Source organism: Sebastes fasciatus, chromosome 12 (genome assembly GCF_043250625.1).
Source record: "Sebastes fasciatus isolate fSebFas1 chromosome 12, fSebFas1.pri, whole genome shotgun sequence".
In the NCBI taxonomy this organism is placed as follows: Eukaryota; Metazoa; Chordata; class Actinopteri; order Perciformes; family Sebastidae; genus Sebastes; species Sebastes fasciatus.
Genome location: NC_133806.1, coordinates 7,322,988 through 7,336,252, shown reverse-complemented (window position 1 = coordinate 7,336,252; position 13,265 = coordinate 7,322,988). Strand labels below are relative to the sequence as shown.

At 40.8% G+C, this 13,265-nt stretch overlaps 1 protein-coding gene across 2 annotated transcripts in view; it reads left to right on the top strand.

Annotated features, from left to right (window-relative positions):
* The window catches only part of agmo (alkylglycerol monooxygenase), a 57,871-nt gene that overhangs the window by 31,481 nt on the left and 13,125 nt on the right, over positions 1-13,265 (top strand). For both annotated transcript variants that reach the window (XM_074652923.1, XM_074652924.1), the window contains 5 exons: positions 1,029-1,108; positions 1,465-1,599; positions 4,549-4,665; positions 7,861-7,943; positions 8,609-8,714. In XM_074652923.1, coding sequence (XP_074509024.1) covers positions 1,029-1,108; positions 1,465-1,599; positions 4,549-4,665; positions 7,861-7,943; positions 8,609-8,714 — 521 coding nt within the window. The remainder of the gene's footprint in view (positions 1-1,028; positions 1,109-1,464; positions 1,600-4,548; positions 4,666-7,860; positions 7,944-8,608; positions 8,715-13,265) is intronic.

The window sequence follows — 13,265 nt, the reverse complement described above, 5'->3', positions numbered from 1 at the left end:
CCAAACGTCAGCGAGAGGTAACTGATTAAATTTTGAGGTTTACATTACCCAGAAATCCCTTGGGCCCGCTTTTTTCTCTCTCTCGCTCTCTCTCTGTGGCTTTAGATAGTTTTAAGAGTTTGATCCCAGAAGCTGAGATCACAAGTTTATTATTGTTCTTCTGTAGCAGGTTATATATTTTACTCCTTAGAGTATTCTCCTCGGAGTATTCGTCTCACCAAACATTGGGAAAACGTATTATGTCTTAATTGGCTGGAGAGCCAGATATTTCCCTCAGGATTTGGTGGAGACCAAAACAGAGTTAAAAGGAGAGTGAATATTGGACTTACATTCGCCAGGTGGACACAAACACGACTCCAGGTGAATGATAATATTACTGTGTAGTGTCTGCTGGATGTGTAAATAGGAAAACGTATGAAAACAATCAATGTATTAACAGCTTGAAATGCTGGAAAAAGACGAGTTTAAAGGAGCAGTGTGTAACATTTTGGGGCATATATTCGCAGAAATGGAATATAATCATAACTATGTTTTCATTAGTGTATAATCACCTGAAACTAAGAATCGCTGTGTTTTCGTTAGCATAGCATGAGCCGTTTATATCTACATAGGGGAGCGGATCCTCTTCACGGAGTCCGCCATGTTGCTCTGCCATGTTTCTACAGTAGCCCAGAACGGACAAACAACACACTGGCTCTTGAGGGAACCTTTCACGTTTTTACGTTACCTGAAGGCCACCGTAGTTCTCCGACACGCTTGTGAAACTGCGGTAACGTGAGCCGCAGAGTGCAAAACTGTGCTACCACCAGCCACCGTCTGACTTGGTTTGGCGTGGACCATGGTTTTGCATTCGGCGGCTCACGTTACCGCAGTCTTGGAAAGGGTGGAGTGAGTAAAGGGGTACTCAGTTGGTTGCAATCTGCAACCACACCACTAGATGCTGCCAAATCCTACACACTGTACCTTTAAGGTATTTTTTATTTATGTTATTTAGTTTTGCAAATAAAAACTGTACATGTCCTTCTCAGGTACCTTCGCTCCAGAGACAGACAAAGTGATTTACGGCCTGGTTTCCCCCATCAACACCTTTGAAATCCTCCATGTTCAGGTTGGTCAAATCCTTCTGAGTATAAACACCTTTTAGTAGATGAGGGAGGAGTGAGCTCAGGTTTCCCTTTGCTGGCCATTTTGTAACCATAACATTATTACTCCACTCCAAACAAACTGGCCAGCTGAGGTGAAGGAGGCCAATAAAGTGAAATGCCAGGAGGTGGATGTTGTGATTATTTTTGCTGCCCTCGCTGTTGGCAGAGCACAGTGTGAGCAATGTGCTGCCCAATGAAAGCAGAACCCCTTGCCTGCTCAGGATTAGTTATCGCAGCTTTGCTTTCATTAACATTGATCAGTTAAATGCAGCGTTTGATTGTATGTTGATGTTTGACTTGTGGGTTTCTTCTCTTTTAGTTGCACTACTATTGGTATTTGTGGAAAAGGTCCTGCAATTATAAGACTATCAGCGACAAATTGGCAACTTTCGTCAAAGGTCCGAGTTGGAAACCTGGTAAATCTTGGCTGGGTGACTACGTCGACAATCCCAAGGTTAGTAAAAAAAAGAAAAGTCCTTGTTTTCATCATTCCTGCAGGAGGCATATTTTCACAATAATGCCCTCAGGCTTCATTACAAGTATTGTGACACATGCAAAAGCACAGGCCTAAATGACTCAGAGCATTCCTTATTGAAGGATTCACATATTCTACAAGTTTTACAAGGAACTGCCACATCAAATAAAAGCTGCAAAGCCTTTGTAGAGGGAACACAATAAGTTCATTTTCACCGTCTTTAAAACGCAGTCTGCGGGATTAAAACCGCATGCAGTTGAGTGTGAATGTGTGTGTGTGCAGAAAGAAACACAGGCTCCAGTCAAATGCCCCGGCGGTTAGCTTTGAAATAACGCTGATGGTGTCACATATTTACTTCCCTCATGCTTCACACTTAAAAAAAAAAAAAAAAAAAGAAGAAACCTCCCCTTTGCCTTTACAATTAAATTGGCCCCTTAAACCCAGCGGGGCGATTCTAAACACGGACAGAGCTGGAATTGAACCGAAATATCATGAAAGGCTTCGTGCAGACGGCTGCTCGTTGATATCTGCCGGTGAGGGAAAGAAAGGAAAGAGAAGGCTGAACGTGTTTCAGCTCTTTGAGAATAAGCAGAGCAGCGTGCTGGAATACCTACAGGGCTGGGGATGGGATGCGGGGGGAACCCACATGTGGTGGTTTGGTTCTCCGGGATCCTGGGAAACCCCCCGAATTACAGACAGACATCTGTGATTGGCCAGTTTTTTTGTACTTCTTTCCCAAAAAGGCTGCTGTTTCAACACAAGGCCCTCAGGACTAATTACTTATCGCTTAGAAGCAGACAAAAACAGGTCAGATGACTCAGTGAATTCTTACGAAAGGACTCATATATTACTGTGTGTTTGGGGGAAACCGCTACACCCAATAAATACTGCATGACTTTGTAGATGGAACACAACAAACTCATTTTCACCAGTTTTGAAAGTCAGCCTGCGAGGAGAGCGAAGCAACAAAAAGTATTTTTGTTTGGAAGATAATAAACACATAAGAAGTAGAAAGAGAGAGAGGTCATCAGAGAGGTTTGAACATGACTTTTATGAGTTCAATTATGGCATTTTCCTTTTTAAAGACCCAAAACATCCTCACTGACTCACTTTTGTTTTCTGTTGTTTTTGCCATTTCTATTACTTCCTTTTTCTAACCCATGCCCTTATTGTCTTTTCAGTGTCTCTTAAAGTTATAATAACTCCTAAATATTTTTCAAAGTCTATTTGTTATACTATTTATGACTTTTGTTTTTTAGCAATAGCAATTCAATATAGGCTATGGAAGTTTTGATTGTCCCACGCGGGATTAAAGTTGTGTGTCCAAACACAAGAGATTCACAGCATGCACATACTGATCCTGATCTGGAAGACTACAGTCAGTGCCATTGGAAGAGGAAGTGTAGTTATTACTTCTTTACAACATGGTGACCTGATGAATTCTCCCAGCTCACAGTTTGTTTGGCTGCGTTAAACACCTGTTGCTTTTCTGACAGAGAGGTCACTCAAGGTGTGTTTGCTGCCCGCAGCAGTAGATACACGGGTCATTTCAAAAAAAAAAACTCTTACGAACTGTGTTATCAAAATAAGCATGCTGTTACCATCAACAACCAGGTGACGCCCTTATGAAGTACTTATCCATAGTCAGTGTATTACCTACAGTAGATGGTGATCGGCACGCCCCCACTTTGGAGAAACATACAGGAGTTACCGCACAGAAGCAAAGCAATATACTGCTGTGGGGCCAGCAAAACTATGCTATAGTTACAATATTTTCGCCAGCTTACCTCGCCGGGAGACAGCTATACAGTCCATGTTTCCGACGGGGAACTGAAGCCATATCCGTGCTCTCGCCAAAGCCACCAGACACGGGGGTTGCTGGTCTACCGCTGCATCGATCTGTTGGTTTGTTTGTGTTATTGTGTGACTTGGGTTTGTTCGGATTCACCAAAGTTGCATAATAATACAAACAAACTAACCGATCGAGGTGGACCAGCAACCCCGGTGTTCTGCGAGGTAAAATTACTGTTTTTTTTCAATGGAGTCTGGTGGCTTTGGCGAGAGTATATTTGGATACAATGGCTTCAGTTCCAATTGCTTTGCTCCCATGCTGGTACTCATGTCTGTTTCTCCAAACTGGGTGCGCCATCTACTGTAGGTAATACATTAACTATGAATACCTCAAAAAAAGTAAAAGTACCCCATACAACCCCCTCTTCAAAACACCTGAACTATCCCTTTAAGGATTATAACTTAAATGTCTTTGCAAGGTAATTATTTTTATGGCCGTTATGAACCAGGGGTACTCCAGGGGGTATTTGGAAAGATTGTGGAGCAACAGCTAAAAGATATATATATATACTTATATAACGCCGATTCAGTCATGTTTAACCTAATGTTTATGGTAACTTGTTCAGAAGTTTTACAGTAGATGGCTGTACCATTCAGAGCAGAGGAACGCTTATACACTGACTTCTTATTAATAGCCATTGTAAAGAAATATAAAATTGAATGTGTTGTGCGTATTAATTCATTATGGCTTTAATTGACCAGTAAAGCATATATATATATATATATATATATATATATATATGGCTTTAATTGACCAGTAAAGCATATATATATATGCTTTACTGGTCAATTAAAGCCATAATGAATTAATACGCACAACACATTCAATTTTATATTTCTTTACAATGGCTATTAATAAGAAGTCAGTGTATAAGCGTTCCTCTGCTCTGAATGGTACAGCCATCTACTGTAAAACTTCTGAACAAGTTACCATAAACATTAGGTTAAACATGACTGAATCGGCGTTATATAAGTGTAGGCACACCGTCGGGGTGTGAGAATTTCTCCAGAAAATGACTCTACTTACAAAAAAATGAGGGATTGGGGAATTAAACATGTTTTACTTTCCATGTGCAGGTTACCGGACAGGAAGTGCCTCATGATCCCAGCTGGACGCTGCCTTTACAAGTTTACATGGTCGTACATTTCCTGATGGCGCTGGGGACTTACCACGATATGTTCGAGAACAAAATGGTACGTATGTGTGTCATAAGGAAAACTGTAAATGTCAGCAGAGGAATTGTGTTTTAAAACTTGATTAGAAGGTTTACTGCCTTGCTCAAAGGCACACTGATGGTCCGTCTGAAGGAAGGGTGGTTGACCTTTTGGTCACACGCTGGCTACTGTTATGTTTAGGCTACCGTAATCCCTCATATAAAGCATGACAAGGTGGTCCGGGGATCTTAATTTAAGGCTGAGCGCTGCGTGTTTGTTTGCCAACATTATTTCACCCAATTATGCAGTTTGTTGTGGCTGCTCCATGGTCGAGCAGAGTCCTCTACTTAGCCAGCAGGAAAAGACTAGCTCTGTCTAACATCATGACAGAATGACTGATCGGCATTCCCCTTTAGAACAACCTTTGTCTATTATTTTCCACTCGACAAGCCAAAAGACCCCCTTCCTCCTCCGTCAGAAAAAAAGAGAAACAGGTCTCCTCGGCAGTTATCTTTGGAAGCCTCTTTTCCCCAGGCATAGTTTTGGTTAGCCAAAAAGTGCTGTCACGCCCAGCTTCTTCAAACTCCCAAATAAAATGGCCTGTCTTTTTCTGATCGCTACCTCCGTGGTGCTCCTTCAGTTGTGGTCCCCCCCCTCCTCCCCTCACACACATACACACACACACATACACACACACACACACACACACACACACCTCCCCTCCAGGGTCGAGGGTTCCCCTCCCACTCGGCGAATGAAACACCAGCTGGTGGTCCAGCAGTGAACACAAACGCCTTAATTGTCGAGTCAACCATTTCCCAACCCAAATAGCCTTCAGGATGCAGCAATCAGGACTTGGAGGGGAAAATAACAAAGTGAGCGCTGCGGCCCAATAATAAATCATGTCACTGTTATGTATTTATACCCACATGTTCGCTAGGCGCTTATTTAGCTTGACAATTGATGATACGCCATAAAGCCATGAAAACAAAGTGAAGCTACTCTTCAATTACATCATCGGCAGGCCAACATGTACATTTTTATTATAGGTCTGCTAAACAGTTACTGTTAGAGGCAGAGAGGGGAAGTGACCAAGTCGTAAAGTCTTATCTCAGCACAACTCTCTATTAGTGCGTTTATGACTTTAGTACCTGCTATGATGTAAGTTACTATTTAAAGGCCAATCATTTGAAATAATCGAGCAACTTTAATTGCACATCATTTAGCTGATCAGAGCATTTTTTATTGTCCTAGTTGCACTGATTTGCTTTTAGCACTAATGGGTCAGCATTTACAGTGGTGGAAAGTAACTAAGTACATTTACTCAAGTACTGTACTACTTCTACTCCACTATACTTCATAGGGAAATGTACTTTTTACTGTACTACATTTATTTGATAACTACAGTTACAAGTCACTGAAATATAATGTATTATTATAGGTTAAGATAAAACTTTAATGCAACATTTAATTGATGCTTCCATATTAATGCATCAATAATTGTAATTCTGAAATGGGTCACTCTGCATAAAGAGTACTTTTACTTGTATTACTTTAAATATATTTTGATGCCAATACTTTTGTACGTTACCTCAAGTCAAATTTTGAATGCAGGACTTTTACAGTCAGTAAGTAAAATATTTGAGTACTTCTTCCACCATTGAGCAGTTACATCCCTGGAGGCGAGAAGCAGCAAAAACATAACACAGATATATGATTGATATATAGATATAGATATGATGCATGATTGGATCATGAAAAAATCTGAAATAATGCCTGATCTTTCTCTGCAAATGAATCCCCATATATAGTTTTTAATAAAGATTTACAGTACATTCATAGGATGTATATTATCTTTGTAACTTACAGTAGTAACATTTCACTTCTGGTGTATTTCCTCAGTGCTAACGTCATCATAATAACGGCTACAATAATGGCCTGAATAATGAGTTAATCTGCTTCGTCTCGGGGGACAACAGAATAACACAATCAGTCCGCTGCCACCAGATGTTAACTTTCATTTCTGTCCTCCGCTGTTATTGCTGCAGTTTGACACTCGATCACTTTTTAAAAATTAGCACTTCCTCCTCTGTATTAGTTTTGAAAAAAAATGTCTGTAAATGTGACTCCACCTGACAACTCTGAGGGATTTGTGGTGGATTTTCTGTCGAGCGTGGCGTCTCGGATTGGTCAAAGCAACAACCAAAAAGATCATGTGACCAAGTGTGTCTGGTCGGCTGAGCCCCCTGGGTTATTGAACACAGATAAGTTCACATAACCTTTGATACCAAAATAATTCTCCGCTCATTACACCTCTTACTAAAAACAACTGTATCTATAGCCTCTGAACTCTCATGCAATGATCATTCAGCTTTAATACACTTTGACAGTCTCGTTCCTTCGCTCTGATGGATGGGTCGAGGCCCGAATTCCCCTCCGTTAGATTCACGGAAAACGTAATCATATCATCTCTCTCTGTTCCCATGTGAGGGCTCAGATAATATAGTTCTTATGGGGGCTTATGGATTACGACTCTTGGATAAACATAAAGACGTATGGTTTTATTGCATCCTGTTGATGGGTTGATTTTATGTTTACTATATTTGGCCTTCTGGGTCGGTGCAGTATGGGAGCAGTCGGTGGAATTTGGCTGTTAGGCTGTGTATTGAGTGTCGGAGAAATATAAACCTAAGCTGACAGCCCACGGCATCCTCAGGAGACACGGTGCTTCCAGCTGCTGCCCTCAGCCAAGGCCGTAGGTTAGAGAACACGAATTAGGCCGTACATCACGTTCTGTACGGCTCTGTTTTTTTGTGTGTCCCAAATAGCTCGGAAAAAGGTCAGTGAGAGTCTGCATGGGATTTCTGCTCCAATGTTGGTTGTTTTGGCTCCGTTTAGGGGCTATCGGGATTCAAACTGCAGCCTCTTCCACTGTGGTCAAATCCCCCGTCAAGACCCATCTGGGATGATTAGCGCGTCTATGTAAACTAGACATGTCAGTGTAAAGTAAGAGGCGGATACTGCAGGATGTGGCAGTACTCTTATTCTGAAGGTCAGACATGTTTTGGTTGGCATTGCCAAGTAAACAGTCGAACAGCCGTGCGGTTTACGACTGCTCTCCCAGTGAGGTCTCCTGTGATCGTAACTTAACCAGCCATGATATTAATTTAAGGTTTAGGTTCTAATGTATTTTTTCCCGACCACATTTCTCAAGGCATGTATCGTGATTCCTAGGTGCTGTCCCAGTTTACCATGTTGGGGATGACCGGCTACGTTCTGCTCACTCTCACTTCCATGGGCTTCATCATCGATCAGAGGTACAGTACTCACACTTCAGAATCAGAAACACTTAATTGATCCCCGTGGGGAAATTGGGAAGAAATAAGAAATGTAAGGAAAAAGAAATAAAGGAGTATGTAACATGTTAATTCTGTACATAATGCTACAATATAAATATAAAAAAAATATATGTAAAGAAATATAAGTATTTAAATTAAAAATAAGAAAATGAGAATATATGAAATCTGAAATATATAGCATTAATACATGCAATAAATAACAAATAACTACAGTGCAAATGAGTAAATACAAATGCTGAGAAGCGGGATCTATTAAATGTATTAATTATAAATGCCAGAATGGTAATTAAGAAATTAATATGAATATTTCTGTACAGTATAAATGCAGTATTAATGACAGTATTGCACAGTTATTCTATCTTAAAGTTATATTACTTGTTCACTGTATTGCTTTTTATGCAAACATTTTGATATTTAATTAGACAGACTAAGAAGCAAGAGAGATGGCTCTGGTTATTTGTTATGTGAGATGTGCAGCCTGATAACGTTGTAAATTATTATTCCTGCAACATCTTCACCGCAACATGTGTCCTGAAGGTGAAGGCCAGGAGGTCAATAAAGGTGAAGGTATCAAGCTGACATGTCATGAAGCCTCACTGTTGTGTTGTTGTCCTCATTTTCAGGCCAACGGCGGCTCTCTTGGAGTTGCTACGCTGCGTCATCATGTTGACAATGCAGAGGTACGGCTACATGAAGCCCCTGCTGCCTTCGCTGGCCGTGCCCACAGAGGTAAGACGACCTGTAGCGTGTTACAATGCAGTTTAAAGTAACAGTGTCATGACGGTAGTATACACACCCATTTAGAAAGTTATCAGACGATTGAATGGGGCGTCGTCGGGGGTTATCACCGCCATTCGAATGGTTCAGACGGGCCAAATTGCACCTACCACGTTGTGAAAGTAGAACTTAATGTTGTGAATAGAAAGAAAACAACTTTAGGTTTAGGCAACAAAACTACTTGGTTAGGTTTAGGAAAAGATTGTGGTTTGGTTATAATAAGTACTATGTAAATTACATAACAAAAGAACGGTAAAATAAGTACTACGTCACCTGACTTCCACCTTTGCTCCTATCGTAATTACTACGGCCACAAGAGGTCGGGGTTGTCTTCTAGTATTCGTATCGGTGATCAATCATGTTAATGGGTGATAACAGCCTTCTGAACCTAATAGTAGGTGTAGCAGGCCCCTTCTAATCCATATCTATGATAACCGCTGATAACGCCCATTCAATCGGCTGATATCAACAAATAGACCAATGTAGCTCACATTAAGCAACATATTACATTTGTGTTGCACACAACAAGACACTTCAAGGTACATTAAGTAGCTGTTCTTGAGCTTTCAATCATATCACAAGATCTTCATTTAGGATTGTTTAATTCTTCTCTTCATTTTAAGATTCAAACTGTATCATAAATTGCACAACAGTTAATTTGACAGCCTGCATTTTTTCTAAATATAGCCCTGAAGTGACATCAGAACCTGAAAACCAAAACTATTTAATATATTTGTTCACTGTTAATGTGTCATATAATGACATATTGCGGAAATTGTTTGGGTCGACGCTGAGTCTGGCCTCCTCCCTGTCGCCCTCCATTAAAATATTGTCGAGTGTGAACCAGAGAACCAGTTTGTGTCCAAAATACAGTTGGAACACAACAAGGAACACAAAGTCAACACACGACGAGACCTAATTAGCCTGCTAGTAGCTCATTAGTGTAGAAGGGAACTTGGACTGTACGTTGGGCCACTTACTAAATGCATGCCTTCTGTCACAACATATTGAAAACTACATTCCACATCTTACTAACTGTGTAAAGTTGATTAGATAGGTACTCCGAACATAAGGAAATATGAAGAATAATTAATGTGTATGGTGATAATAAGATAACTCAGATATATCCTTGCCTGGGAAAAGTGTACATTAAAACTAGAAATGTGCACATGACAATCTTCATATGACAGCATCCTGTTTCCCTGGTGTGTGTTGTGTGGTCTGTTTTGTGTGTTTGAAATGTGTGTGAGCTGGGTGCTAAGTCCAGCCCTGCAGGCCTGTGATCTATGAGTCCAGATGCGTCGCCCAATTGACCATAAAATTGGCGTGCCTTTCTGGCTCTGGCAGCCCAAATGTAGATGGCAGCTGACCTCTCATTACTTGCCCTCCCTCCTCCCCTACGACTGCCTCCTTTTTTATTTTATTTTTTCTTTCTCCGTCTTTCTGCCCGCCCTCGCTGCTTGCCATCTCAGCCAGTGTGAACGAGAGTGAACGCTTCTGGAACCAATTAGTGCCGTCTGCCGCTAACTAGAGCTGGCTGATGAGATTTGCACGTGAGCGCTGAAATCGCTTGCCTTTATTGTCCTCTGGCTCCACATCTGTGCTGCTCTCAGGTGTTCAAAAGACAACTCGAGGCTTTCCCACCTTTTCTCTTTCTCACCATACAGTGGAATAAAAGTGAATGAATTATAATTTTTTAAAGCTGTGTCTTAAAGTGAAGTGCATATCCAATCCGCTCCAGAGCAGAGAAAAAATAGAATAGAAAAAGAGTCTTGATTTATGCTGCACATGCTGCACGGCTGTGTCACTTTGACTACGCTGTAAGTTTTATGCAGCCGTTACCTTAAGCGAATCATTAGGCCTCATTTCAAGTCGCAGTACATCAGTTTGAGCTGAATAAATGTCTTGCTTGCAGGTGGGGCTCATTGAAAATCCTCACAATTTACTTGAATTGGTTCCTGACATATTTGTGCCGTTTGCTCAGAACTACAGCAAAGGGAGAAAAAAAGAAGTGAAACCACCCCCAATCTTTTAAGGTACTTTAATGATATATGAGGCTGACGCGTGAGGTGAACGGCCAGCTCTTTGTTGCGGCGGGGGGGCGCGTTTTGAAGTCGGGCCAATCAATTAACAGTCACTTGAAATGGAGGAGGGGAAATTCACATTTAATTGTATTCAGGCTCATGCGACTGTACAGTTGGGAAAAGGGGGGGACTACAAAAAAAAACTACAAAAAGTAGGTCGGTTTGTGGTCCTTCAAACCCAGTGGTGTGATATACTGCACCCTTAAAGCTCACAGTGGTATTTATAGTGGCTCTGGAGATTTCCCTTGTAAAGCTGCAGGCTTGACCTGTAAACCAGGACTGCCTCTCGCTCCCAGCCGCCCACTCGCCCGCCCCAAAACCCCGTCTGTGCAGCTCACATGAAGACATCGCTGGTTCAGACGAGACGAGGCTGGTAACCGTGTGTGTGAATGGGCAGGGGGCGAGTTGTATGAGGTTATAAGGTCTGTGCAAGAAGTGTTGTGTTTGTGTATATGAGCATCTGTGTGTATGTATAGAGGAAGTTGTCTCAACACTACTACTAGGGCTGCAACTAACAATTATTTTCATTGTTGATTAATCTGTTGATTGTTTTCTTGTTTAATAGATTAGTTGTTTGGTCTATAAAATGTCAGAAAATGGTGAAAAATGTCGATCAGTGTTTCCTAAAGCCCAAGATGACGTCCTAAAATGTCTTGTTTTGTCTAAAACTCAAAGATATTCAATTTACTGTCATAGAGGAGTAAAGAAACCAGAAAATATTCACATTTAAGAAGCTGCAATCAGAGAATTTAGCTTTTTTTTTTCTTAAAAAAATACTCAAACCGATTTAATCGATTATCAAAATAGTTGGTGATTAATTTAATAGTTGACAACTAATCGATTAATTGTTGCAGCTCTACCTCCTACCACCTGCCTCTGAGTGAATTTGCTTTTGGTATACAATAATGCAGTGCGTAGGGCTTTTATTGTGAAAGGTAAGAACGGAAGGAGTGGATCTGGTCTGCTCTGCCTTTGTCAAGGTTGAAAGGAGTAATACAGTTTGCCGTTTGTATATAATATGTGAAAGTATTCATGACAAAAACAACACTTTGAAAAAATATATTCACGTGCAAATTAATCGCACGAAAAAAACACACCCAGTGTGTAAAGACCTTTACTTTTGCTGTAGCCGACTAGTAGATATGTAGCCACCACAACTCAGAAATACAAGAATTTATAGTAGGTAGTCTGTAAAGGTAGAGTTGGTTATACCTGTGATTATACCAGTGATACATGCTCAGTTGCCAGCTTGTCAACTTCATCACTACATTTAGCAACTTTTCAGACCTTCACAGTTTGTGAATTTAGTTTCACACTCAGCTGCCTCTGTCCGCTGTAGACAACGACTGTAAATATATTATGCTACTCCACATGACATAGTTTGGCAGCTTCTAGTGCTATTGGCCTCTTTTGTGACGCCAACAGCCATTTCAACCAGAACCTAGTTCTGTCTTTGATTTTTAGCCTTCTAGCCTGCAAAGTATGTTAATATGCTCCTATTAGCCGTAATAAGCTTCTTTTATAGGATGGTGCTCGAGTACACAGCAGATGAGATTGGATAAGATGAGACCAGGGCTGTACTACTTGAGTCCGGTCTCGAGTTTGGTCTCGACTCTGGTCTCCAGTCCAGTCTCGAGGCGGGTCACGAGTTCGGTCTCGAGACCACTTTTTTGAGGTCTTGTACTTGTTTTGGTCTCGTGCCTTGTTGGACTCGTAACTGTCTTGGTCTCGGGCTCGATTATGGAGAACTGGTCAAATTGTTCCTGCAGCTGCTGATTAGGGATCAGTTCTACAGAACGTTGCCTAATTCTACCAAAATGATGCGTTAGTTTAATGTTAAAAGATAAATTAATATTGTTTATAGGTAGGTTATTTCTGTCCATCCCAACTCCTTAATCACTATATTAGCATTGGAAAGACTCTATTGCCTATTATGGTCTTGAACAGGACTCAATTTGCTCTGGTTTTGACGTGGGGTTGACTGCCTTTGGACTTGGTCTTGACTCAGACTTGACTGGACCTTTGCCTTAACTACAGCCCTGATTAGGGCTGCTAATAATGATTATTTTCATTGTTGATTATTCGGGCAATCATTTGGTCTTTTAAATACTGACATGTCTTGTTCTGTCCGAACAGTCCAAAACCCAAATATATTCAGTCTACAATGATGTCAAAACAGAGGAAAGCAGCAAATTGTTACATTTGAGAAGCTGGAATCTGAAAATGCTTGGTATTTCTACTTGAAAAATGACATACATGATCAATTGATTAAAATAGTTGCTGATTATTTGCCATAGATTTTAACAACTATGCATGTGGGGTTTACAAAATAACAGTAACTACAGTCTCAGCAATTACTTAAACTACACTTGTGGAAAATGTTTATCTAGTCTTTGACACACAGACTAAATTGTAACAT